The following is a 27,858-nucleotide window of genomic DNA, read 5'->3' as shown; positions in this document are numbered from 1 at the left end:
GTGAAAATGCAGCAATCCGGGGTGTTATAGAATAAATAATAACAGTAATATCTGTGCTCGGGCCTGCTCCGCCTGAAATGCTTCACCCAGCTCGGAGTGCTGCTGGGGCCTCTTTGGTGTTGGATTTCCTAATTCCTTCTCTTCTCCCGGCTCTCTAAAAGCCTCTGCGTGGTGTTTTGTGCTTTATTATGTCTGGAGTGGAGAGCAGCTTTCATCCGCCTTTCTCTGGCCAAAAAGCCCTGGATTTTAGCAGCTTGTAGGGCAGAGAAATGTGGGTGGATGACCAAGGCTGGCTGTGGTATTTCCCACCCCTGGAAATGTCCAGGGCCAGGCTGGAGCAATCTGGGACAATGGAAGGTGTCCCTGCTCATGGCAGGGGTGGGATGAGGTGAGGTTTAAAAAGGTTTAAGGTCCCTTCCAGCCCAAACCAGTCTGGGATGGGGAAGCAGGAAATCAAATGGGGGAAATCCCAACATTCCCTTCCTTATCCATCCCACACACCCCGGCTCCCACAGGGGGGATTTTGCTGCAGGTCGCAGAAATCTGGGCTTGGTGATGGTTTGGTGTTGGAGTGTAGAATCTTTCAGGCCAAGACATGACTTTCTGGCACTCATGAACATATTTAAGCTGGGTTTTCTCTGCCACTCTTTGATGTAGACTCAGCTTTGCTGGTGCCTTTTTGGCTTATCTGCATCCCTAATTTCACTTTTCACTTCTTTGCTGACTTGGGTGAAGATCCTCCTGCTTAAGTGATGAGTCATTTTTGCTTGGATGAAAATTTGCATTTTTTTTTTTTCCACAGGGGCACTTAGGAACAGGTTAAATGAACCACTTAGGTGATTGAGAGAGGGAGATAGATGCCAGGGGAAGTGGTAATGTGTGCTCTGCTATTTTGTTCCTCTGTGCTTCAGATTGCTTTGATTCGTTGAATTCCTTAGATGAGGATTGCTGAGTGGTGCCTCCCTCTGCATTGCCTCCCTTTCCAGGATTCTTTGGGCTGAATTGGTTGGAATTCATTGATGGATTTGAAATTGTTGTTTTCCCTATAGCCCGGTGACATCTAACAGTAAAATCCATGTTATCATTCCAGGAATTGTCAAGGTGGACTGGACGGTTGAGCATGCACAGAAAGATGCACATAGGAGTCTTTAAGAATGAAAGATGTGGAGTTAGAAAGTAGAAAATGAAACTTTTAGATATTTTTGTAGATTTCTGCAACTGGAGCAAGTGGTTTTTAGGAGGAAAATCTAGTTCAAAAAATCACAAAAGTATGAAACATAAGGAATTTTAGAATGTTTCAAAAGGGCAGGAAATCTTTCCACATCTTTGTGAGACTTAGTGTGGGAAAAAGAATTGTTTATTTTTTTTTTCCATGATGTGCTGGAGTAGAGGTGGTCACACAGCTGACAAAGGGAGGAGCTGAGGGGCATGATCTGACTCTGAATCTGAAATAAGGAGGGGAGATTTGTTCTTATCCCGAATATCATCCCAAAAGATAACGCTCTCCCCTGCCACTTTGGAATGAGAGGTTGAAATAACTGAACCATTTTGTGTGAAGATGATGCAAAACCATCCCCAGGCCAAGTCTGTCCTGAAGAAAGAGAAAAGGACCTGTTGAAACATCACTTATTAGGAGTTTGATGCTTTTCAGTTGTAGTGAATTCTGAGTAAATGGTGTATTAATAATTGGGTTAAGCCAATTCTTCTCATGGAAATGTAGGTTCTTGCCTGGCCTATTTACTGGAATATCAGGGGCTGTCCTATTTTGCAGGTGTATTCCTCTCACAGGATGCATAAATCCTGTCTCACAAAAGGGAAGCTGAGGCACGGCGGGGAGAGGTGGCCTGAAAAGGGATAAACAAGGCACGATGGCATTTTAGGGACTCGGAGGAGGAGCCTTCTGAATTTTAGGTTCAAGTTCCTCATGGCACAGCCGTTTGTGCTTCCAGCATCTGGATTGCCCCTGGTTATTGATGGATAAATCGGGTGGGGATGAGTGCACAATGAGAAATGCACTTTTAGGAGCTGGAGCAGGCTGTGATGGCGAGGGGGTGTTTCGGGAAGCGGGCTTTGGTATCAAACAGCCTCTCTGCGTGGGCACTCCCTGTGTGTGCTTCCCCAAACCCGGGCTCTCCTTGCTCTCCTCCCATTTTTCGGTCTCTAACAAAAGCCGGATCGCGCACATCCCTCCTCCAGCCTGCGCCGTGCCCGGGCCAGGCTCGCAAAGCCATTTCCCCGCAGCTGGGGAAGCTCGGGAGCCGCTGCCGAGGTGTCACACGGGGGGTTTCAATCCGGCCGAGCCCGCCTTCGCTGCCTTTGCAGTGATTTGCTTCATGGGCAAGGAACACGCGGGGTTCTTTAGCATTATTGATCCCTCTTGACTTATCGGGCGCAGGAGTTGCCGTTGACCCTGGCATCTTGGCGGAGCAGACCGGCCCGTCGTGTGATGCTGCCTGGCTTTGTCCTTGCTCCCAGTCAATTCCTGTTTTACTCAGCAGATGTCTTTTGTTCCTGACAAAGATTGCTCATCCGATTGTCCGGGGTTAGCGGGTGTGCCCCATCCCGCCCGGGGTCCCGGAGCCCGGCCCTGCCCAGCCAGACTCTCCCCCCTCCTTCCCCCAGTCTGGGAACACCAGAAGGAGCTTGCTTTGCTTTGGCTTTTTTTTTTTTTTTTTTTTTTTTTTTTTTTTTTTTTTTTTTTTTTTCTTTTTCTTTCTTTTTCTTTTTCTTTCTTTTTTTTTTTATTCCTCCTCCTTCTCCCCAGGGGTCTGGCTGGATTATTTCTGAAGCTGGTTTCTTTCTTCTGTGAAAGTAAGCCAGGGAAAATAGATTTAATTTTTTTCGTAGGGTTTCTTGGGCAACACCTGGGTCCCACCTTGGCTAAATCAGCATCAATCCCTCCTCGGTTTTGATGGAAATCTGGCCCACAACATCTAAATAAATTGGGTTTTGGGGGGGGATTTTTTTCTATTTGCTGCATGGTAATGCATTGCATCAACCTGCCAGAAGGGATGGAGGAAAAATTTAGGGACAATGACAAGGATTTGTGTAGCAGCCTACAGGATTTGGGTGCCTGATCCACTTCTCTCTCGTGTCAGAATCTGCTGAATTCAGCATTCAAATCCAAAAAGACAAATCCCTGTAACCCGGGGATTGCAGTGCTTTGGGGGCCTTTAGGGCATTGAGGGGTTCACTGCTACAAGTGAGAATTTGGGGATACTGGAAAAGCAGGGATCTGGCAGCTGCAGGGTGTCCTGGAATGTCTTGAGTGAGGAAAATTGGGTGTAGGGGCAGGTGCTGGGCAGCAGAGAGGGAAGGATGAATTGTGAGGCTGCAGCCTGGGGCAGGGAAAGCTGAAAAATTCTTAATTGTCTCCTAATGACTTCAGAGTTCAAGGTTTTCCCTTGAATTCCAAGATTTTGGCTCTAGCAGTATAATTTGAGACTTTTGCTCCTAGTGGAGTATGTGAAATCCAGGCCAGGCCAAGGATTGGGTTCTCCCCCACTTGAGGAGGGACTGGGAAAGTTTCTGCCCAGTTCTTTCTGTGTGCTGTATTGCCTCTTCTCTCCCCAAAATTAAGAAAAAGAAGAATGGATGTGATTTCTGTGCCAGCCCCCACAGCCAGGCTGTTCGTCAGCATTTTGCTACTTTATTGGAACTTTACTCGTGGAACCTGAATCAGGTCCACAAGAGCTGCTCAGAGGCCCATTATTTTCCATTATTATTCCTTTTTGTTCCAGTACTACTTTTTCTCAGGAACTACATTTTTTTTCTCTTTTTCATTTAGTGTGGTTTCACTTAAACCCACACTTTTCCTCCTAAAACCACCATAAATTACTCTGTTACCACCTCTCCTCACTGACTGCAGCTTTGCTCACATGGGATTCTTGGAGAGGAGGGTTTTTTATTTTTCCCCTGTCACCAGTGGGAATTGGAGTGGGGAAAGGGCAAATTTAAATTAATAAAAAAATCTGTTAAAGGAAAACTGCTTCTGGTGCTAAAGTCACCTTTTGGTCAGTCCTGTATGTGATCCCCCTCTTCTGGCTGTCTGTGGAATTGGATACGGAGGGAAGTGGAGACGAGCCCAGACAATGGGATTTGGGCAAATCCAATCATTTTCATCTTGCTGGTTGAAAGAGCAGTTTGGAATGACGGGGCAGGATGTGACTTTGCTGTGTGTTGGATTCAGCCTGGTGCAAGATGTGCTCTGGGTGAAGCTCATCCCAGCTATATTTGACCTGACTCTATTTTTAGTGTCTCTTGCAGCTGGGGGGACTGGTCTGTGCCTGTGAGAGGTCAAGGTGTGCAATGTGAAACGCTGCCCGTGTGGTTTGGTCGTGCTTTATGTTTTATTTATATAAAAATCCTGGTGGGAAGGAGGCAGATTTGGAGGCAGTCCCAGGGTACCCTCAGAAGGGGCTGTGTGAGGCAGGAGTAGAAAACAGAGAAGGAAAAAGCTCCCATCAGGTGCTGTGGATGGTCCTGCTTGCAAAGAGCAAATCCATGGTGGAAGTGAGATGGGAGATAAGGTTTGGACCCTCTGGGCTGGAATCATCGCAGTATTTTTCTGGGTGGAGGAAAAGAGGTTTTATTTCAAAGCCATTTCAAAGCCATATTTCTATCCATGTCCCAGCTCCATCTTCCAGAAACTGAGACTGATCAGAAAGGTCGTTGAGCTACAAACATGTTCCTGACTAACTGTCCAACGTTTGCCATCTTGCTCCATGGAACTCCCTTCCTCTTTGCAGCAGTAACCACACTGGAGTTCATAACCCCTACCCAGATGTTTTAGAGGAGGCAGGAAAATATTCAGGGGAAGGTGTTAAATGACAAACTGGGGTTGGATGGAAGAGAGGACTAAAAGCAAAGAGAGATCACATCATTCCCTCCCTTCCCTTACTGCGACCCATCCTTTCCCGGGAGAATGGGGGCATGAAGAGTTCTTCTTTTGTCCTTTCTGGGCTCAATTTACTCCAATTCCTGGTGCAAGAGATTGAATGAGGATGTTGGACCCACTGCTGAGCCAGGGAACCTTCCTGGAGCCCTTCTGGAATAGAAAAGTCTCCTCTGCTGGGGCTGTAGGAAATGCTGACCCTGGAATGGAGGTGGAGGGAGGTTCCTCCCAGCTCTGTCTGTGCTCCTGTTGCTCAGGGAGGTGTCAGACAGGAGTTGGTTTCACAGTTGTGTCAACTGGGGGAGACACGTTTTGCCTAATGCTGTGGGAGATGAGTTTTGAGAGGAGTGAGTGCCAAAGCATCCAGAGCTCTTGTCCACCCCCCAAGTGTCGTTTTGGCCTTGGCTGCGAGGAATCAGCTACAGGCTGAGAAATGGTTTGGACTCAGGGTGATGAGATGATGTTGTGAGCATGTTGGAAGTCGCCTCACCCCTTTGCTTCTCCTTCTCCCTTCCCTTTGCTGTGCCCAGCAATCTAAATATCGAAATCTGGCCCAAAGGATGCCTCTGGGAAATGCCACCATGCCAGGAGCACTCGTGTCACCCTCAGAGCTGGACCTGCTGCTCTTAAATCGGGCACCCGACACCTTCTGGGGAAGCAGCGTGGGAAGGGACGAGTCAAAAACTGCTGCAGCCCTGGGCTCTGCCCCCATGGATCCACCTCCCTTTCTGCTGGGAACTTTCCAAGGAGTAATAAATTCACTCTGGCTCTGTGCTGAATGCAAAATTGATCAGACTGCAGGAGCCAGGGGGAATCAATTCGGGGTGTGAGTGCGCTGGAGGCGCGTGCGCCGTGGGCAGCGCAGCCCAGGGTGTGCCCTGCGTCTCCATTTGTCCCCTCTCCCTGTTCCCTCCTCCTGCCCCGGCCTGTGGATGCCACTGGGAATGGATTTGTTATGAAATCCAAAGGTGAAGCGTGGCATGAGGCAGCTCAGACCCATCTGTTTGTCAGGGCTCCTGTTGGAGGGACGGGGTGGGTATTTGGGATTGTTCGTTAGTGAAGAGCCGCAGAAATTGCACTAAAGAAGTTTCCCTCTGCGTGAGGGAAAATTTCCTTTGTTTTCCCTACAAAACCCGTCAGGTTCTCTTCCCCTGATGGAGAAATCAGAGTTGCACGTGTGCTGCACACGTTTTCCAGCCACCCAAGGGCCACATCCTGCCAAGGTGCTGAATCATTCCCAAAAAACACCCAGGCACCTGCAACATCCCCCATCCCACAGGGAGAGAATTCCAGCTTCCCAGAGCCAGGGGTTCTTTTAAACCGACCCGATGCAATAAGAAAAGAAAGCAACAGATGCTGAGTCATCACCCAGCACTTCTGTACCACCGTGTTCACCCCAAAAAGCTGGAATTGGGTTGGCTTTCCTGAGCTTGGGAAGCAGGAGAGGATAGGAGGGTGTTAAGAAAAACAAGGGGCAGAGTTAAGGTGGTTTTGGTACCCTCTGCATGATCTTCAGCACAGCTTTGAGTGTATATATAAGTGTATATTTGTTTTTTATTGTTTTTCTCTTTTTTCCCCTCATTTTATTCTGTCTCATTTACTGCTTTTTGTTTTGTTCTTCTCCTCCTTTTATATTTTGCTGCAGTCTGCAGGCAGCTTCTGAGCCATGGCAGAATCATGTAAACTGCTCTGAAGTTAAAAGCAAAAAGAGATTACATTGTCCTCCTCCTTTATTTCACGGATGCTCACAATACCTTGAAGAAATCCAGAGTTTTTTTGGAAGGGATTCAACTCCCAGCCTGCAAACGGGGCTGGCTGGCTTTCCAAGGGGTGAGCTGCATCTTCCTTTTCTTGTTTCAACCTTGCACCACGGTGAAGAGCCTCTGTTTTGAGATCATGACAAAGCCCCACAAACCCCTCTCCTCTCCCCGAAGAATCAATCAACCCCAACTAATACTTTAATGACTCCTTTTCCTACCAAGGAAACAAACTCAGGAGCACACACACACACACACACACAGACACACATGCATGAACAAAAAAAAAATTCTATTTTTTTTTTTTTTTAAAAAAAAAAAGGAGCTAGAGGCTGAGGAGGACCTCGTCTGGTCAATGAAAGAAAGAGACGGATGTCTGGTGCCATGGCAATGGAGCAGGGATTACTTTGCACTGGAAAATAGGTTCTTTTTTTTTTTTTTTTTCCTCTTTTTTTTTTTTTCTCCTCTTTTTTTTTTTTTTCTATTCCAGTTTTTTTTGTTGTTTTTTTTTTTTTTCTCGGGCAGCTAAGAGTTGTCACTGAGTCTGAGAGGCCCATTTAGAGGAAAACGAGCCTCTGAGGAGAATTGAATGCTTGCTTTCAGCGGCTGCTGCTTGAACAGTCTGCTTTGCTTTTCGGGCAAGGCAGGATGCAAACACCCAGATTTGTTTGGAGCACTTTCCCAATCCCTGTGTGTGTGCATATGTGTGTGTACAGAGCCATAAAAACCCCAGGAACTGGGTGCAGGCTGGGAGGAACAGACATTAATAACAAAACTACATTTAATTGCAAAAGCTCTTTAGCCTGGGCTGAGATGTTGGGTGTGATTCCATGAGAATTTATCACTGGATTGTCTGATTTGGGGTGTATTTAGCATTTTCTTGCCATTAGGCTGGATTTCGACCAAGATTAATTCATTCCATTGAATGCAAGTCAAGACATTTTGGGACAAAAGGTATTTTTTTGTGGAAAAGGCTGATTTGTGGAGATTCTTCACTGGGAGCGTTTTCCTTCTGTGCTGCTTCCTCCCTACCCCCAACTCTGAATGTTTTGGGGTTTGTTTGTTTATTTGTGTTTGTTTTGGGGGGGTTTTTTGTTTGTTGTTTTTTGAACAAGTCACTACGTTTCAACCTGAAGAAAATATTTTGGTCAAGACTCAAACCAAGACTTGGTTTGGAAAATTCACCTTATTTAACAAAGGAATTGGCCAGTGGAAGTGAAACCAAAGGGGTGCTATTTTCAAGTGGGGATTTTTTAACTGCCTTTTTGGATTTCTGAACTTTTAAAGTAGTTTTTGGCTGGGTAGATTTTTTTTTTTGTTACCTCTTGGGGTGAAGGAGAGGCTTCTTGCCTGTCTGCCAGCCAAGAGATGAAGGTGTTCTCTGATCTGTGAATCATCCACCCACCAGGCTCCAGACAAGCAGATCCAAGTAGATTATTTAAAGGAGGTAAAATGGAATAAAAGACCTTGATGTGACTTTGCTGGGCTGGGCCAGGGAGTCCCAGGTGACACCTGGGGTGGCTCTTGGTGAATTCCCCTCAATTTCCCACCCCAAGGTGTTCCTTGCCATCACACGTGGGGTAGAACCTGGAGATAATTCCACTGCAAAATGGGATTTTTCGGTGCTTTGAGCTTTCCCTCATGGGCTTTGGTGGAATTGGGTTGATTTCTCCCATTTTAAGGACGGGGTAGTGCGTTTGTTTTGCACTCTGGGTCATTTAAACACACATTTCACTGACATCAACAATGGTGCGACTTGCAAGATACCTGCTGCTGTTCTGAGGTGGTGCTGCTTTTTCCCATGGTAAAACTGCCTTAACACACGAGCTAAAATTTATTTTTAAGATATGTTAATCTTACTTTACACATGCCCTGCCTTTTGCATGGCAGGGCCACATGAAAGCCTTGAAATCCTGCTGTAATTTTTCGTGCTCTCTGTCCTTTCTGGGCTGAGTCGATGTTCTGAGCTCTGTTGTTGTAAATGGAATGTGTCTCCTTTCTCCTGTCTGCAGTGAAAAATAGCTCCTCTCTTTGATCTTCCCCTCATTTGCTAAAAAGTAACCAAAAATAATCCTTTTTTTTTCTTTTTAATGTTGGGGGGTAGGTGGTGAAATGTGCCAGGATTAAAAGAAAAAATAAATGTGACCCTCCTTTTCAGTGATTACGAACTGTGAAACAGAAAATCTCTGGCCAGGTAAAAAATTTGAGTTGTCATAGCAACAGCAGGATGGCTATTTATTTTTGGATTTCCATTTTCACTGATTTATTTAACACATTGACAATCCATTTATAATGAAGAGGAATTCAAGAGGGTTTTTGTTTCTGCCTGGGTTTATACCGAGCCAAGGTTGGGTTACTTTTCACCAGAGAAAATAAGCAAAGATAAAAGAGGTAAATAAAAAGGAAACCTTGTGGCTTTCGGGGGCTTTTCTTGTAGGCAAATACGGGCACATGGGAGAGTGAAATCATGACTGACTTGTTTATTTTGTCTTTTAGTGCTGTAAAACAGAACAAAGCTTTGAGTGCAGGGCAGCTGGGAGGCACAGGAGCCACAGATGCTCACCTCCACCTGCCCTTATTCCATGCCCAGGCTGCCAGGGAGAGGTCAGCAGAGCCTTTGGAAGCAGCTCCTGCGCTCCATCTCCCTGCAGGAGTCAGGGAGAGCCCCCAGGCTGGGGATGAAATCCGAATTTCTCCTTTTGGTGGTGAGCTCTGTGCTCTCAGTGCTCCCTCAGGCTCAGCTTTGCCGGCTCTCTGCAGGGTTTCTGTGCAGCCGAGCCCTGCTCCGGGGCTTGGGAGGATCCCCTGGAGTTTGGGGAGCCCAGACACACATTTTGGTTGGCTCCCAAACGGATCGAACTGGCCTTGCCTCATTTTGGGCTGTTTGTGCCAAAATGGGCTCTGCTTTGTTCTCAGGAGGGGATGGTTTGCCAGGCCAGGAGCCCCTCGGCCAGGGGACGTGTCTGGAAGGGATGATTTGAGCCATCCCTGCATCCAGCTCTGGATCCAGGCAAACAGGCACCCACAAAGTCAGAGGTGCCTGGGGGTTTTCCTGCCTCGCAGCAGTTGTGAGTCAGAGCACTTGGATAACAGGGAAGTGCTGCAAAACACCCAGGAAAACCCTGGAACTCAGGAATTCTTGCGTACCTTCCTCCCTGGAGATTCAATTTCTGTGCCTGCCTTTGCCATCACATTTACCTGCCACAATTAAGCCAAAGCTTCGGCTTTTGGGGACTTGAAAGCCCTGGAAGATTGGGAAGTTTGGGGCAGGTTTTGCAGGAGGGAGAGGTGAAATCCAAGTGGAATAACCCAGGGAGAGCAAACCCAGCAGATTCCTGCTGCAGAGCCTGTCTGGGAGTGTGGAGATGAAGCAAATCTCGGCCTGGATTTTCTCCCAGCATGGGTTTTCTCCCAGCCCGTGTCCCTGCAATTGCTCTGCAGATTGGCTCCTCTCTGGGATTTGTTTCCTGGGATGGATTTGGGTGACTGAGATGGATGGCTTTAAAAGAACTCAGGGAAAATTGTGAGCCTGGCAGATACTGCAGAATTTTTTTGCCCTATTATTGCTGGTGGTGGCATCGATCTGGGCTGGTTTTCAGGACAGGAGGGCAGCACCTGACCAAAGTGTTGCACTTTTTGAGGCCAGACCTGTTAATTTGTGAAGCACGGGCTGGGTTTTGAACCAGGCAGTCCAGGAAAAGGTGAGGTTAGGAAAAAGAAAATAAAATCAACTGTTACTTCTGGCTGGGATCTTGAGCCTGGGGGAGGAGAGTGTCCATCAGCGCTTCCCCCATTTCTCCTGGCAGAGCATCCAGCTTGCAAACTGTCTTTTGGGGGCTGGGAGTTGGGGGGGGAAGGGTGGGAAAACCCAAGGAATCAACTTCCAGACATAAATACAATATGGACAAGTCATAAACATTATTAAAGCAAGTCTATCCCTGCAGGGCAGGTTTTTGCTCATAATGCTTTCCTGATTGCGCTTCCGCAGCGCCGGGGAAGTGAATAGCGGCTGATTATCCATGGCCCGTGATCTACAGCAGCGGAAAACTGCTCCCTTTGTGTGCCGGGGGAAACTTTGCATATTTACTGCCGGGGAACAGCCATCCTGCCCCGCAGCCCCGCTGCAGAGCCACCGTGGGGCCGGCTGCAGCCACGGCGCTGGCAATGGGGGGCTTTGCCCAGGGCTCTCCTCGTGTCCCCCATTGCCACGGCAAAACCTGCCCTGCTTGTCAGCTTAAGTGTACACAGGGGAAAATTGGGCCCAGGGATGCGATCCCAGCCCAGGCTGAGGCACCAAACGCTTTGGGAAGTGGGAGCGTCAACGGATGGGAGCTGTTGCTGCGAAGGCGGAATATAGGGGGAGATAATAATAATGATAATAGTAAAAAGACTCGGTGACATATGAACAGAATTTTGATCGCCAGGTCACTGATTTCTTTTGAAAAGCCCCAAACTTGAGAGAAATCCAAGTTCTTGTGCATAATATTTTCTTGGAGCCAGTTGTCCAGCTCATCTGAAGCATCATGGAATATCCTGAGTTGGAAGGGACCCCCAAGGATCTGGAGTGCCACTGATTTTGTTCAGTATCCCGTGTACAGTGTGGCACTGCTCACTGGGAGAATAATAATAGTGGTAATAATAATAGTAAAAGGCTCTCTGACATATTAACAGAATTATTAACAGAATTATTAACAGAATTATTAACAGAATTATTAACAGAATTATTAACAGAATATTAACAGAATTGCTGGTAATTTCTTTTAAAAAACCCCCAAAACTTGAGAGAAATCCAAGTCCTTTTACAAAATCCTTTCTTGGAAGCCAGCTGTCCAGCTCATCTGAGGCATCATGGAATATCCTGAGCTGGAAGGGACCCCCAAGGATCCGAAGTGCCACTGACTTGTTCAATATTCTGAACTGCTCCCTGGGTGAGTCCAAATTGGACCTGTGGGCAATAATCAGAGAAAACCTGACTTTAAACAAAGATTGGTGTCGGCAGAAACACCCCATAAAAGACCCCATGTGCTGGATGCAGTCAGAGCAGCGGAGAGTTTTTAAGCAGATGCTCAAGGTGCAGCCGTTTCATTATTCAATTATGACAGAATTTTCCCCAACAACTTAATGAACATTCATTTGTGATGTATTAAACCATTTTTTTCTGTTGAACATAAAGATCGGTGCTAGGAGCTATACATTCTGCGAGATAATTGCACCGTGTAATTCTGGTGCTTCAACAATTTATACTGAAATATTGATGGATATGTTCCAACATTCTTCTTCTTCTTTTTTTTTTTTTAATTCTTTCTGCAAGCATATTTCATAATCTTTGAAATATCTCTCCCCTGAAAAGTTTAATGTAAAGTATAAATCCTCTTATGTAAGAGAAGTTTAATGCATCTGGATACTGCTAACCAAACAAAAGCATTTCAGAGCCTTTTCTATTCTCAGAAATACAAGGAATTGGTAACAGAAGGTATGGTAAATATGGATTTATGAGGAATATGCAACAGCAGAAGGGCATGACTAAGGAAGAGTTCAGGGCTCGCCTTTAATATCAGAAATACAAAATATCTTTTCTGATTTTTCATTAGCATGACTAAGAGTAAAAAAACCCTTCAGTTTTCAAATAGGAATTTATGCTAAGTGACATTTTGCATAATCTCCTTAGGAGAGGGCCTCTGGAGTTTTGCTGTGTGTGGTTCCAGGACTGACCCAAGACTTGCATCAAGACACTGAGATGCAGTGGGGTTGTGCAGAGCAGTGAGGAGCCTCTCAGAGAAGGAAGCTCGCTCAGAAACAGGGGCCAGAAGAGTTCGTTCAAGGGGTTTGAGTGTTTGCTGCTGGAATCAGACTTCAGTCAAGCAAATAATAGTCATTAATAAGTAGTCAGGATAAAGGATTTGGTTGTGAATTTGTATAAACTGTGCTGAAAACTCTTGGGATTGCTCTAGGAGGAAAGTGCTGGAAACTTGCTGAGAGCTGAGAGCTCTGCTTTACCCTCTGGGGTTAGTTGGCACAGAACAGCTGAGGGTTGGCCTGTAACATGCTCTTGGTTCCTGGTGTGGGAGCAAAACATGAACTGGAGAGAAAGACCTGTGAGATCCATAAAAGCTCCTGGAATTTGTGACAGTGCCCTGTTCAGGTGAGACCTGACAATGCCATTTCTGTTTCTGGTGAGCTGGGTTTGTGCTCCCTGAGCACACCATGCCACGATGGTTTCTGATTACTCTTTCCTACCTTTGCTCTGTTTTGGTGCATCTTTCTTGCACTTTTCCTCTGCCCCATCCCTGGGAGTGTCCAAGGCCAGGCTGGCTGGAGCTCTGAGCACCCTGGGCTATGGGAGGTGTCCCTGCTCACGACTGGGGAGTGGAACCAAATCGTCTTTGAGGTCCCTTCCAACCCAGGCCATTCTGTGGCTCCTGCTGAAGATTAAAGTAGAACTTGTCCAGGCAATAACCCTGAGCCCTCCTGCTTGTCCCCAGATGTGTCCTGGGAAGTCCCCTGGCTGGCAATGAGCCATGGATCAGCCTTTTTCCCTTCGGCTCCTTCCCTCAGCCCACAGGGCTAGAGGCTCTCTGGGAGACATTCCCTCACCAGGAGCTGCCCTGAGCCCCTCATTCCGTGTCACACAGGGCTCCAGGAGGAATCAGATCCTACAGAGTGCCAGGCCAGCTTCAGGGTCCTAATCCCAGTGTCCTGAGCCCATTCTCCACTGGAGCTGCTGGGCATTGCTGCAGCCTTGCCCTGGCAGCAGACATGTTGCACAGGCAGTGCCCACCCAGGGCTATTCTGTTTGGGCTGGGTGCCATCCTTTTCTGGGCAAGGGTACAGATCATGTCCTGAGCTGTGCCAGACACGCTGGTTGTGCCTCATTTCTGCTTGTGAGCCTGGCTGAACAAAAAAAGGAGCTCTCTATGTATATTTATATCTGTACCAGGGGTGTTCGTGCATAATCTGACACCTTGGGATGGTCCTGGGGGATGATAACGAGGCACCCAGTGCTGCACAACGTGTTTTGGCACCAGGAACGGGTGGCAAACCCCGTGCCCGCCTTTCCTCCTGCAAGTCTTCATGTTTCTTTTTGGCACATCCCTGCAAAGAGGAGCAAGATGCAAAATCCTGCCAAAGCTTCTTGTAGAATAGATGACATTTATATTGTTATGCAGTTTGCTGATCTAAACATACCATTGCCTTGCCTTGATAGCCCAGGGCAAGTGCTAATCAGCTTGTTTGGTAGGCACCCTGCCATCTGAAAGGGGGACACAAATAGAGACAGTTTGTGCATCATCCACCAGCCTTGCAGGAACACGATTCCCAGCTGAGAGTATGGAAATGTGTCTGTCTCCTGAGCGTGTGCATGTTGGCATGGAGAAGTGACAGCGTTAAATATAATGTTTTTGGAATAAATCAGGGCTGTATTTCGGAGCTGGCTTTCACTATGTAGGTCACTGGTGGAAATGGTGAAAGCTCTGGGGGTCACCAGATTTGGTCAGCTGAGCTGAGACCCTGTGGGACTGCTCTCCGTGAGGAGCTTTGCTTCTCCCTTCATCCTCTGGGGCATCACCAAGGGCAGTTTGGTCTCCCAGGTAACAGGGAAGATGAGGAATTGGGGTTCCTGTATTTTCTTCTGGGCACTTTGCCCTCTCTGAGTGTCCAGCACTGCCTCGTGTGTGTTCCAGGACTTGGATTTCATTGGTGTTTCGGGATTAAGGACTTGAATCAGGGTTTGCTGGAATGGTGGAATCCGCTCGGCCGGATGGGTGGACACAGCTCCCGGACAAAGGATCCATGGAAAACAAGGAGAGGGGCTTGTGTTTGGTGCTAAGGAGGAGCAGCAGGTCCTGGGATCTTGTGGCTCAGGAGCAGAGTGGGGAGGGTGTCGTGGGTGTCACCTGTGAGTGACTGGGTTGAATGAAGCTGCCTTCAAACCACTGGGAAAAAACCCTTCTGTCACTCCAAGGGAAATTCTGGTTGGATTTAAGGGGAGGAGGAGCCCCAAAGCTGGGAGAGTGGTGCAGCTCAGTGAGGCTGTGGCATCTCCAGTCCTGAGGATCTTCAGAGCTCGTGTGGACACCAGCAGATTCCATTCTCAGTGAAGCCATGATTTGAGTGATGGTTCAGGTGACTTCCAGCTGTCTTTTACACCCTCTGCACTATTTTTCTACAAACCTCTCTGACTCTGCTGAGCTTTTTCTGGATTTGCAGACAGATGAGGCGCAGCCTCTCCATCCTCATCCTCACTTCCAGCAGCACCTGAAGTGCCCTCAGTGCCATTTCTTGCCTTTAGTTGCCTGTTTGATGCACATCCCTTCCCTCTTTCTGGGCATCCCTTTCCTATTTGCTTGTTTGCCCCTCAGAGTGGATTTTTATGGCCGTGTTTTGGGGAGAACTCGACCTGGGGGTGTTACACAGAAACAATTACCTTTCAAAACCCCTGAAGAAGGGCTGGAAGTGGATACTTGCGTGAAATAAGGGGGGACTCCGGGTGTACAAATAGAACTTGGATTCCTTCTGGTAATCTGGCCCTCATCCCAGCCTTTTTGAAGGATAATCATCGTTCCAAGAGAGGTTTTCATGGAATATAGCATACACATTATATTTCACTGTGTAATGGAACCTTCCCTGCACTCAAGGAAAACAATTTACAGAGCTAATTGCTGAACTCTGCAGATATAATCCTTTAAATGGGTTCTGTTAGATAAGAGTTTATGTTAAAAAAGAAGAAATGTTCTAGAGGAAAATTATTGTTTAGGGAACATTGATTTGCATGAATTAATGTTTTCACTTCAGCTGAGAGTTAAAAATGGATACTTAAGCTAAGCCCCATTTTAGTGTAACATCAATGCTTCATTAGTTCTGGTGTGAGCTGAAATCCATTGTTTGTTTGCTTTTTTGTGCCTCCAAACTTCAGCTGGCACGGGGTCAAACTGTCCCAAAGATTTCATTTTTTGAATTAAACAAAAAAAAAAGCAGCAGGAAAAAAAAAAAAAAAAAAAAAGCAGCCCTGCATGGACTCTGAGATGGGAGGATGGCTCAGAGTTCTCTTTGTTACTCACTGCTTCAGTTTAGACAAAGCTCTCCACCCTCCTGTCTCAGCCTACTTATCAGGGAAATTAGGGGTGGTGTTAATGATCTTACCTGACACCTCTGTGGCAGGAATGAGCTGATGAATATTTGCACAGTACAATATTTGTACAGAGGTGCTGCATCACTCGTGCTGCTGGAGCAGCCATCTGTCACATCTCCCACATTTAAAGGCTGTGAGGAGCATTTGGGGCTGGGGTAACTTCTGCAGACCTCGGGGTTTGGTCGCTGGTTTTATGGCTTAGATCTGAATTCAGAATTTAGCCCAGGTCTGAGCCTGCTGCCAGTTCTGTATAGTCCCTGTAATCTGGGTTATGGCACCAAGTGAGAGGTTCAGCACTGTTTAGGAGGTGTTAATAATGAACTGGACATGATATTTAACTTAGTTTAAATCCATTTTCTCCCATGTAGCCAGTGCTGGTGGCAGATTGAGGGAGAAGGAATAAACACGAGTTTCAGAGCTACCCCATGGAACACAGGGTACGTGGATTTGTTTTCCATGGTTTTCTTTTATTATCCTGCAATTTCTGTGTTGTGCTTACCTTGATTATGTTCAGAGGAAGGTTTCAGAATCACAGATATCCAAAGAGGAAGAAACTAAGGAAAATATTCCCATTGAGGCCTTTCCCAGCACGTTCACGGAGCTGGGCTCTCCAGCACTCAGTAGCTGAGGAAAATCTGGAGATCATTTCTAATTCCACCATGAATTTCCCTCTTTTCCAGGGCCTGCCAGTGCTGGTGAAGTCCCTTTGGAGAAGTACACAGAAAAGCTGCCATCCCAAATCCAGGCTGGCCAACAGCCTGAGGAGGAGCTGTTTAGAGGTGAGATGTTCCATCCTGTCACCTGGAGGGACGAGCTTCTTGTTCCTTGTGCCAGTCGGGAATTGAACTGAGAATTAAGAGCTCAGGAATGTTTAAACTCTGATTTATTTGTATAATATTTGTACTGTGATATATCACACAAATCCATTGCTGCTACAAATTTTTAACTTGAAATTAAGGGGCTGGAAAGGGGGAATCTTGAAGGACTTTTCCAACCCGAATCATTCCGTGATTCTGTGAAATTCCTGGGTGCAAAAGCACGCATTAAGTGGAAAACACACTTGGGTCTCACTGAGATCATTAAAAACTCTCTTTATTTTATTTGCCACCCACCATCCTGCTCGGAAAATTGGATTTATTTTTGAAGTCCTTAATTAAGGACGGGAATTTCATGTCAGGCAGATGCTGTCACTTTCTCCCAGCCCTTCCAGCAAAAATCCATGTGCATTTTGGTGCCTCGGGCTCTGAGATTGGAGGATGGGTTTGAGCAGCATCTCCCTCCTGGGACCTGCAGTCAGATGAGTTGCAAGGGCCAAATTTAATCCCAAAGTTGTAACACAGGAAGAACCCTCTGGAAACACCAGGAATTGCTACAGGATTTGGGCAGTAAACACCGGTTAGAACAGCCTGGGTATTTGCTTTAAGCCCCTCTGGTTCTATTTTGAATTTGCTGTGTTCCTACTTGCTAAACCACTTCCCTTTTCCACCCTGTTTCCCTGTGGCAGAAGGAGGAGGGATATTCTGGAAGCTGGAAAAGTGCCACGTGCTGCAGGGGGATGCCTCTGATTCCTGCAGCGTCTCTGAACTGAGCACTGCCACTCTCAAACACTGAACCTCTCCCAGGGATCCCCACAGAGATCCCCACCCTCCTTCCAGGCAGGGCATGCCCCAGGTGACAGGATTCAGGTTCCTTGAGAGGATGAGGGAGTTGGGATTTAGGGGCTCCTGCTCCTTTAGGCTCAGGAGGAGGGATTCAGGGAGCCAAATATTGCCAAAAAGTTGCCAAAAAATCGGGAGTGAAAGTGCATCCTTGAGCTGGATGGAGCTCTGAGCCATCTGAGGTAGTGGAAGGTGTCCCTGGCTATGGAGCTGGATGAGCTTTGAGGTCCCTTCCAACTCGTTCTGGGAATTCTACGAGGCTTGAATTATTATTTTTTAAATTATTGTTAGTTTCCTCCCAGCAGAATGAAATATTCCGAGGGTCTTGCTGCTGTTCTGCCACACGTTTTGGTGTGGTTCAGCAGGAATTCCTGGGGGGAGAATCTGCAAACCTGTTGCAGAGTGAAGCCTCTTTTATGGAGGAGTAAACAAATCTCACTTCTACTTTTTTGGTTTGGCTTTTTTTTTTTTTTTTTTCCTTTTCCCTTGAGCTGGGAATTTGGGAAAGTCACTTCATGTCAGGTGGCGAGGCTTGGAACAAGCAGGGAAAAAAACCTCTCTGGTGTTTGCTCGTTTCTTAGGTGCACCACAGTGCCCACAGCTCCTCTCACCACTCCCAGAGAAAGTTTGTTTAAGTCCTAAAATAATTCCATGCCTCTGGCCCACAAATATCCCCATTTGGTCAGCCTTATACAGAGTAATTGCTGTTTGACATGGCACCGCAGCTGGGGCTGGGCTTATTTTGGGTCAGGAGATATAAAAAGCTGTTTGTGGAAAAAAAAAAGCCCCAAAAAACCCCCCCAATGCCTGTGTTTGTTGATCTGTCATCCTAAACAAATGAGTGCAGGGAGTTGTTAATTCTCTTCTTCTTTTTTTTTTTTAATTTCTTTTGCTTTAAGGGTCATTTGTGAGAGCGTTGGTTTGGTACCGAAGGCATCCAGCCTGGCTAATTCGGATACCAATTACCAAAATCCTAATTATTCTGGGGTGCTGTGGTGATATTGGCACAGCTTTGTGGGGTGGCACAAACCCAGGAAAAGGGGTCAGGGCTTAACCATGGGAAATTCATTTTCCTGAGCAGGTGATGGGTGGGAAGAAACACCTTGAGGGAAAGGTCTGTCCTCGAAATCCTTGGATTTCTGAGCAGGCAGCTCATTCCCACAGCTCTGCATGGTGTCAGGAGCATTTTTTTGAGTCCAACATCAAAGTCCCTTCGAATTTTAATACCTTTGATATGCACATGGATATTTATACCCATGGATTTTATAGTCTGGTCATGTATGGAGATACAGGAGTGCAGCCAGAGAAAGGGAAAACAGGGCCATGTACAGACACGTGTCACTTCTCTGCCCCCAAAATGCAGGTGCCTGTGTGGGAAACAAGTTGTGAAGCTGTTTATGGGACCAGAGCTCAGGAAGTTGGGATATTATATCCCCTTTTACAGTTTCCCATGCCGGGCTGGTCGTTTCACCTCAAAAATTTGCATCCCACTCAATTTCACAGAAGATCCCAATATTTTTAGTCATCCCAGGAAAGAATGTTGTCCACTGGGATGGAGCAAGTGGCTCTGGATCAGGAACCAGGGGCTTGGTTGTCTTTTTTCTGCTGTTTTTATGGGCTGGGACAGTCCTTAGCACTCTTCTGGGCCTCTGTTTCACAGCAAAATGGGATTGTAACACCGAGTTACCTTGGCCAGAATTATTCCAAGACAAAATTGAAGTTTGGAGAGCTTCTGGCATCAGAGGAACGGAGCAGTTATGAGAAGTATTCCTGTGGTTTGGCTTTATTAACGATCCCAGCTTCTTGAGGAATTGTATCCATGGGATGGGGCTGGGAAGCAAACCAGGAGCAGACAGGCAGGGATCAAATCCTTCATGGGCAGTGCAAAGCAAGGAGGGCTGCAGCCCTGGGTTGATTATTCCTGTAAAAAACTCCAACATGCACATGGAAAACAGCTCCTTAGATCAGAAGAGACAAGACAGCTGATATTTCAATGACTTTCAAGGCAAGGCAGATCTGAAAAGGAATACATTGGGGATTTTATCTTTTAAACTGGGAATCTGAAAGCAGAATGGAATCTGGGAGCAGTTCTTGGCTCGGGAACGGCTCTCAGGTTTCTTGGCTCCTTGTTCTCCATCAGCTGTGCCAGGCAGGTGGGGAATGGAATCCTGGAATCCTGGGCCAGAGGCAGATCCATCCTGATAAAGGAAATAGAACTGTGGACACAATTTTCCCTCTGCTGGGTTTGGGGTTTCCTGTCAGGTATCCACCGTATCGGATGGATATTGTCAATATCCATCGTGTTATTCCTTATGTTCATATTCATCTTCTTGCTGTTACTCCAGGTACTCCATCCCAGCTCTGACTTCTGCTGCATATTTCCATATTCCTGGTAAGAATCTGATTATTCTTTCCAGCTACAGGAAATCTGATGTGTCCAGGTAAATGTTTCGGTGTAGGAAGTAACAGGAAGGAGAAAAGTTTGAGGCCAGGCTGTCAGGGATGGAATCTTTTCCATTCCAAAATTACTCTGAGTGCTTTCATTTTATTTAAAAGGCTTTTACTGATCGATAAAGCTTCATTCAGAGGCTCTGTCTTGAGTAGCTACAACAGGTTTGACTCACGGTAGAAGTTCTTACTTGAGTTCATTTTTATCACCTTGGCTTTTGCTTAATTTCATGCTTCTCTTAAAGGTAACAGGAAAATAAGTGTGGCTTTCCTTGCAGCCTGTTAATTCTCTTCTGTGGAGCTCTGAACCAGTCTGAGCACACAAGTGGGAGGAATCAGAGCCCAGACATCTCCATCTTGCACAAGCTCCAGAAGAGAGCGGGTTTGCTTTGAAGCTGGGTTTAATGCATTTGTCCAAAGTCGTGGCTGTTCTTGGGAGCTCGGAACATTCTTGTTCTGCCTCAGGATGAGACTTAGATCGTAGGAACTGGAGAGAGATCCCAAAATATTTGAAGCTGTTAAAGGAACTGTAGACCTAATTCAGATTTCTTTGCCGAGTGAGGCCAAGCAGGGATTTGAACCTGATTTTTATGCGTGCTCTTTTCTTCTCTCTCCTCCTTTCAACTCCAAGTTTCATCTTATATTAAAGAAACCTGGGGATTCCATAAAAATGCTTTATTCAGGTCAGACACTTTTTTTTTAACTGGCCTGGTGTTTTGTGTCCAGCCACCCCCACCCCTGGAACAAATAAATAGATTTAGCAGTGGAAATTTCCTGAGGAAATGTTCCTGTCTTGATCAATAATTTGTGTTATTTTACAACACTTTGGGTTAGAACTCTACCTAACTGTGTAATGTAAAGGACAGAGAGCAAGGGGAATGTCCAGGATGGGAAAATCTGGTGTTTAGGGGACAGTGTGCATCCAACGGATGGCTCTGCTGGGTTCATTGACCTCTTGCTGTCCTGGACAGAAAAGGAAACTCCAGTTTTTCTTCCTTAGTCCGGATGCTGACTCACCTGTGTGGGGAAGGAAAACAGCCACAGGGCTGGTGTTTCACTGGTGTCCCAGTGTGCCTGGGGACGGCTCATCAGCTGCTGGGCTTTGCTTTTTGAGTCACTCACCCCTCTCTTGGTGCCCCAGGTCTCCATCACCACTGACTAAGTTCTTTCTCCCAGTTTGTTCCACAGCCAGTGGCAATATTTGGGTGTTTGGCCTTGGTGTCTCATTGATGTCCAGTGTCAATTCCAGCCTGTTTTGCTGGGAGCTGGAAACGTCTTCCAACTCCTCTCTCCCTTCCCTGTGGCTGCTCCCAAATCCTCACCTGCTCTGGATGAGTTGTCCCAGTGCTGCTGTGTTTCACTGCCCACCACCAGGATTTCACTGTTCCCCAATTCCTGCAGCCTGGCTGTGCCCAAGCAGCACCGACTGTCACCAGCCACCCTGCTTCAGCCAGGAAAGCTTCCTCTGGTGTTTGTGGCATGTTCCCACACTCTCTGCCTGCTCCAGAAGGCTTCCAGGTGCCTTCAGACCGAGAAACTCCCTAAAACCTCACTGCAGAGAGCATCACTTGCGGTGCTGTGGTACTTTCCCTTACTTCCAGTGAGCACCGAGCTGGGGACACCAGTTCAGCCAGGCTACTGGGAAGTAGGTGGCTCTGATCAGTGCCCAGGCAGGATGCTGATGGTCCTTGAGTTGTGCTGGTTGCAGCACTGCTGGTGCCAGCCTGCCACCCATCCTCGCCTCCGCGGGCACGGCTCATTCCCGCTGCCGGCAATGCGGAGACACGGGCAGACAGGGCTGGAATGCAAATGCAGCCCTGCACAGCCTTGTTCCCTCTCACAAACTATCGATTCCGTGGCTGGCTGGCTCTCCCCTGGTAATAGGCCATAGGCAGAAGGCAGCAGGGTGAGGAGGAGGAGGAGGAGGAGGAAAACCTGTCACGATCGTTCGATGCGGCTGCCGAGCCAATGGGAGGAGAAAGCCGTGGATTGGGCTCGCAGAGAGCAGGGCTGGGGGGGCTGTCTTAGCAACAGCAGAGAGCAGCTCTGCCCCCTCCCAGCCTGCAGCCAGGCTGGAAAGTTCCTGATGATGTCCCTTAATGTATTTGTCTCGCTCACGCCAAGTTCGTACGTGATCTGGGTGACTTTGCCGCTTTATCCCTCTTCCCTGTGGCCCTCTGGAAAGGGTAGAAGGGAATCTTCTTTATCTCTCCTGCTGAAACCAACAAGCAAGCTCAAGGTAAAGAGATCAGCTGCTTGATTCGGTGCCATGCGAGTCCTGAGAACAAAAGGGAGTTTCGAATTCTCTCTTCGCGGTCGGTGTCTTCCTCTTGCCACCTTTCCAGGGCTGTCTGGTGTTCACACAGCCGCTTTCGTGCCAGTCCCTTGTGCCAGTGGGAGCTGGACACCTGGGCTGTATTCCCATATCTGCTAAAGAGTCCTTACGTGAAGCCAGGTGAATCCCTACCCTTCCAAATCCAACTCGCTTCAGTCTTTCCCAGTTAAACCCTCCCTGTGACCTGTGGGCTGAGAAAAGCCAGCCCAAGGCACCACCCTGCCTTGTCCCTTCTCTGCCTTGCAGCAGGAATTGCTCTTTCTGTCTCTCTGCCTCTCCCCTGCTCCATCTATCACCGGTTTAACCAACCAACAATGGAAATGGCAGCTGAATTTGCCCAAACCTTCGGAACATTCCGTGGAGACGAGCACTGGCACTTCCAGCACCGTGACCTTCGTTGTCCTCCCCTCAGCTGCTGCCTCCTCCTGCTCCTCAGCATCCCCACGTTTCTCCCAGGATTTGCATGCTGGTGGCAGCCGTGCATTTGGTGAGCCCTGCATCTGCCCAGACGGTGGGACAGTGATGGCAGCACCGTCGGCACCGAAATATATCGGCCTCGGAGGGTAATGGCTGGGTCAGGGAGCCTTTCACTGCAGTGTCAGGGAATTTAGTCAGCTGTCATCACTTCTTAATTAAAAATAGCTGAGACTCACTTACATTCCTGTGCTGTGTGCTGGCTCATTTGTCATCTTGTCCTCTGCTCCGCAGCAAAGCCCCTAAACACCTCCAGGAGCAGGCAGAGGGTGGAAATTCCTGCAGCAGGTAAGGAGAGCAGGGAGCAGAAAATCCGTGCCATGGGCTGCTCCGTGGGTCAGGAGTTGAGCAGGGTTCAAAGGGGATGAGGATACAGAGTAAAATGTATTTATTTTATATTTATTTATATGTATAGACCCATTTTATATATTTTTATATATATATATATATAAACCCAGCCTCTGCATAGGAATAGTTCAAACAATAACTGTCCTGGGGCTACAGGAAACTTTCCTTGTGGACAAACTAACTTCCATTTTTCCATCTTGAATTTCCAGCATCTTCCTCTGGCCCAGTACTCTCAAAAAAATGGGTTTTTTTTCAGTCTGAGCCAGCCAGACCTTTCCTATGTACATAAGTGATTGGATTCCTAATTCCATGCTAAATGGAATTTAATGCTATCTGTGATTGCTATCACCTTCCAGTAGGTTTCACGAATTTATTTGGGATATTTCTGAGGTGACAAGGAGCTGGGAGGTTACCCAGAGGTTCAGGAGCTGCAGAGGGAAAGAAACAGCAGGCTGTAATATCGTTACTGAGGGAAAATATATCCCCCTGCCCCTGCCAAAAAACAAAAAGGATCTACTGTGATTCTCACTAATGCTCGGAGCCAAGGGACAGTTTTGGCATGGTGAGAACTTCTCTGGCTTCCTTTTTCCAAGTAAATCAAAGGTGGAAGGGCATTAGGCTGCCTGACTTCCTGAACTGGAAGTTGTATCCGGATTAGCATATTTAATTGTCTGGGATTGGCCTAATTTCCATGAATTTCACTGATCCATGTGGAACCTGTTTATGTATTTAGTGTCCACGGCCTTGGGTGGTGATGAACTCCAGCATTAGAGCACAGATTGTTGGGAAAGCCCATCCAGGATGTCCTGTACAACACCATCAACCTGCCCAGAGGGAAGGGATGGCTCCTGCCAGGGCTCTGGCTCTGCTCAGCCCAGACTGGGATAACTCCCCTGAGACCACTCGACAACGGAGGCAGGACCGAACCTCCTGTGCTTCACCACCCAGTGACCAACTGGGACCAGTCTGAGCTCCCACTCCTGCTGCTAGGTGGGGATTTTTCGTGGCCATACAGTGATCCCCCTCAGGAGTGTGGTCCTGCTGACTTGACTGAAGATCCAGAGATGCTTATGGATGTTCTAAAACCGGTTTTATTTCCTGCAGAGGGGAATTTCACATGCAGCTTATGGGATAGACCTGGTTTAATTTAGTTTATTATCTTCAATCCGATTCATTTTCTTTTCCTGAGTCCCGTTCAAGAAAGCTGTGGAAGAGTTCATAGGGATAAACAGGGAAGTGAACTGATTTGTTTGGGAATTTTGAGTTATTCTGAGGTGTGCTGGAGCTGAAAATCAGAAGCAACAGGTTAAAGCTCATCTGAAGCCCAAAGCTGAGGACAGAGCTCCACGTTAGTCGAGACATTTTCACCGCAGAATCTTTTTTTTTTTTTAAACTAATTAAGCTCTGATGATTTCAGCTGTATTTTCAGCCTCTGATTAAGGGCATGATACTAATTAAACTCTTGAATTATTAAAAATGCAAATAGTCAGACCTGTGTGCAGCAGCACACTTGGTTTTCCATGCTCCAGGACAGCAGCAGGAATATTTGACAGAGTCCCTTGTGGTCACAAGTTTTTCTTTTCCCTTTTGTTTTCTTTTTGATGGCTGAACTCCACTGGATGCCCAACTAAAAAATTCAGCTGCTAGGGTGTAAATGTCTCCAGTGCCTTGCAGCTACACGAGGAAGTTTGATTAAAACACAACAAGTTTGGGGAGGAACTCCGGGGTTTTTGACATCCCAGCAGTGGCATTTTGACTGGATGGGCCACTGGGATTGAAATACCATCCAGTCCTTGGAGATGCTTCCAGCAGCAGAACTCTTGGAGCTGCCTTTAAGCTCCCACTTCGTTGTCATAGCTCAAGATGTGAAGCAAGATGAATTTTTTACACCTCGGGCTCTCAGCTCCTGTCCCCAGCATCCCCTGTGACACTCATGGATTCTCAGAGACGTGTCCCCATCCCAGGAGGTCTCACTGTGGCCTTTCCCTCAGCCCAGGTGTGTTTTGAGGTCTGGCTGTGGCCTTTCCCTCAGCCCAGGTGTGTTTTGAGGTCTGGCTGTGGCCTTTCCCTCAGCCCAGGTGTGTTTTGAGGTCTGGCTGTGGCCTTTCCCTCTGCCCAGGTGTGCTTTGGTTGTGGCCCTGCTCAACAGGAGGGCTCTGAGAGATGTTTTGACCTCTTTAGTGTGACATCTCAGCAGGCACCAAGCCCCTCTTGGGAGGAATGGCCATCCTGGTGTACAAACACATCTTTTGAAGGGGATTTTGTGATCAGAAGTGGGGCTCCTCTCCATGTGGAGAGCCCTGCAGAGGTAAAACGAGCTGGGCTTTGAGCTGAGCTGGGGTACTCGAGGCTGGGAGTTGTTGCCCCTCGCTGTCCCCCCAGTGTCACCATGGACTCAGATCGTGGCAATTTCTGTGTTTATTATAAAATATTCATGCTGCACCAGAGCCAAGACCTCCAGTGGTACCTTGAGTGCCACTTCTGCATCTCTGCTGTGCCCTGGTCATCCTTTTGGGGCCATGGGACAAGCGTCTGTCCCCTCCTGGAGCCCTTTGCCACTCTGGAGGTTCTGCTGGAGCTGGCAGTGGCTGCAGCCAGGACCAGCTGGGAATATCCTGGAGGGATATTCCAGGGGCCAATCCAGTTGTAACCTGTCCAGAGGGAAGTTTCTTTCTCGTGCCGGGTTAGCTCCTCACAAAGCCATAAGTAAAATGAGGTGCAAGGGGCACTCTTCAAATGCAGCAAGTGCTCATCATATTTAATAACTTGTAAACCTCACTGGGGTGAAGTAACAACAAATTATTGGAGTTATCAGACAAAAATGACCCAGTGGCTGCAGCTGAGACCAGGCAGTGGCAGGTGAGGTGGTAAAGCCAGGGTTATTTTTGGTTCTCCTCCTGACTGTCCTTTTAGTGTTAAAACAAAGACAGAAGTGGTCATTACTTCACCTATGACAAGGGATTTTTTTCCCTCCTCCTGCTCTAATGGGCTGCAGGTGTTTCACAGCCAGCCCAGGCTAATCAGGACAGACTTTCTGGCCACAGGCCAAAATTATAAAACTGTCCAGGGAGAGAAGAAAAGAAAAGACAAGGGGTGGGGGAGTGGGAAGGAAAAAAAAAAAAACCAAACCCTAAAGCAAGCAAGGGAGTCACTCCATGCTGAGATTTTGTACTTTTGTGTCTCCTGAAATGAATACATCAGGAATCAAAGGTTTGAAAAGTCATTCAGCCTCTCCAAAGGAGAGGGGGAACCATCTGCACGCCAGGATGGAGCTCTCTCCTCCCAGTGGCACCGGGGTAACCCTGGAGTAGCTCCACCGGAGTTACAACCAGCTCAGGCGGGATGTGGGATCCTGGCTGGGTGTGGGCATCTTCCTGCCAGGATAACGTGTGGGACCAGCCCTGGAGTGCTGAATCTCCATAGTGACGGCTCCCCTGCTCCAGAGCTGCCAGGGAATCGCTGTGGCCTTGTCCACTGTTCATTAATTAATCCCTTTTTGGCAAAATTGGAGCTGCAAAGACAAGGCAGAGCTGTGCAGCTCCTCACCCTTTCAGATTTCAGTGGTGTCTTGCCTTCCAGTCCCTCATGGCACAGCAAATCCCTGGTGTCTCCTGGAAGCTGGAGCAGTACTGGGAAGCCAGTGGGAAGGGAAAATGGGCTGTGAGAGGGTGGCAGCTCCCCATGCCCTCCAGCTGGGGCTGTTTGGGGAGGCTGGGCTGGGGCCTTCCCTGGGTGCTGTGCTGTTGGGGGGGAGCCAAGGAGCAGCCAGGATGAGGGAGCACAGGGAAAAGCTGGATCTGAGGCTCTGGCTGGCTCCGAGCAGTTGGTTTGACTTGCCCTGAGGCACTGTGGCTAATGCTGAGAGATGGGGCCCCCAGAGATGCCTCTGTGTCATTGTGGGGGTGCCTTGGGGACAGCCCTCACCTTCAGCTTCCTCAGGCAGTCCCTAAAGGTAAGTGAGATGTGTCCAAGCCTCAGGGCATGTCCATGGGAGCATTCTGGGTTTGGGGTGCAAATACCATAATAATGAACACATCTGAGGTGAATGAATCCATGGGATTCCATGTGACAGATCCCACCCACGAGTATCTTATCCAGATTTTTTCAGAGCCAGGATTTGGTTGGGGCCAAACGCTTTGTTCTGTTTGTTTATCTAAGATACGGGTTTGGATGCTTAGCAGGGAAAAAAAACCCAACCCAACAAAACCATGACTGATTGACGTTAATTATTTTCATTTCAGATCTCCTTTTGGCAGCTGGATGAGAAGGGAGTGCCATGGCCAAGGAGGGATTACCAAGGTTCAAGTTGTATTCCAAGGGAACACGAGTTGTGTGTGTCACCTCTACACCAGGTCAGTGCCTTCTCCCTGGATTCACTGCCAGAGCTCTGAGGAGCATCCCTGATAACTCAGGCTCTGCAGATGGTTTTAAGGGTGATCCAAATGGCCCAGTGGAAATTCTCCTGTATCAGGAATTACACGGTTGTGAGGCTTAAATGATTCAATGAATTGTATTAGATCCATTTTTTTTTCTTATAGGAAGCAAACGCCTGATGAAAAGATGTTTCAGAAAGTGCTCTGTGATCAGGCAGAGTGAGTCAGTTTTGAATTTTCTGCTTTTTTGCATTTTGTATTTGGTTGGAAAAGTCAGTGAGTTCTGGCTTGTTGTTTGCAAAGTGCTGAGAACACCGTGACACCTCTGAAAATACAAATAATAGTGGCAGTGAACAGTAGCTTATCAAACATTTTCTGATGGCTCAGAAATCTCTGGATTCTTTTATTCTCCACCCCTTGGAGTATCCTGTGCTTCGATTTCTG

General features: G+C 47.5%; 1 protein-coding gene across 22 annotated transcripts in view; it reads left to right on the top strand.

Annotated features, from left to right (window-relative positions):
* The window catches only part of LOC138098406 (uncharacterized), a 167,649-nt gene that overhangs the window by 70,752 nt on the left and 69,039 nt on the right, over positions 1 to 27,858 (top strand). For 13 of the 22 annotated variants that reach the window (XM_068994954.1, XM_068994948.1, XM_068994949.1 and 10 more), the window contains 2 exons: positions 16,459 to 16,557; positions 27,283 to 27,393. In XM_068994954.1, coding sequence (XP_068851055.1) covers positions 16,459 to 16,557; positions 27,283 to 27,393 — 210 coding nt within the window. Of the gene's footprint in view, positions 1 to 6,570; positions 6,725 to 16,146; positions 16,216 to 16,458; positions 16,558 to 19,781; positions 19,829 to 22,927; positions 22,982 to 27,282; positions 27,394 to 27,579; positions 27,634 to 27,858 lie in introns of those variants that run through there. The other 9 variants (XM_068994959.1, XM_068994958.1, XM_068994957.1 and 6 more) reach the window with 4 other exon arrangements.

The sequence above is a fragment of the Aphelocoma coerulescens genome, chromosome 24 (genome assembly GCF_041296385.1).
Source record: "Aphelocoma coerulescens isolate FSJ_1873_10779 chromosome 24, UR_Acoe_1.0, whole genome shotgun sequence".
Lineage (NCBI taxonomy): Eukaryota > Metazoa > Chordata > Aves > Passeriformes > Corvidae > Aphelocoma > Aphelocoma coerulescens.
This window is presented reverse-complemented; position numbering and strand designations above follow the sequence as displayed.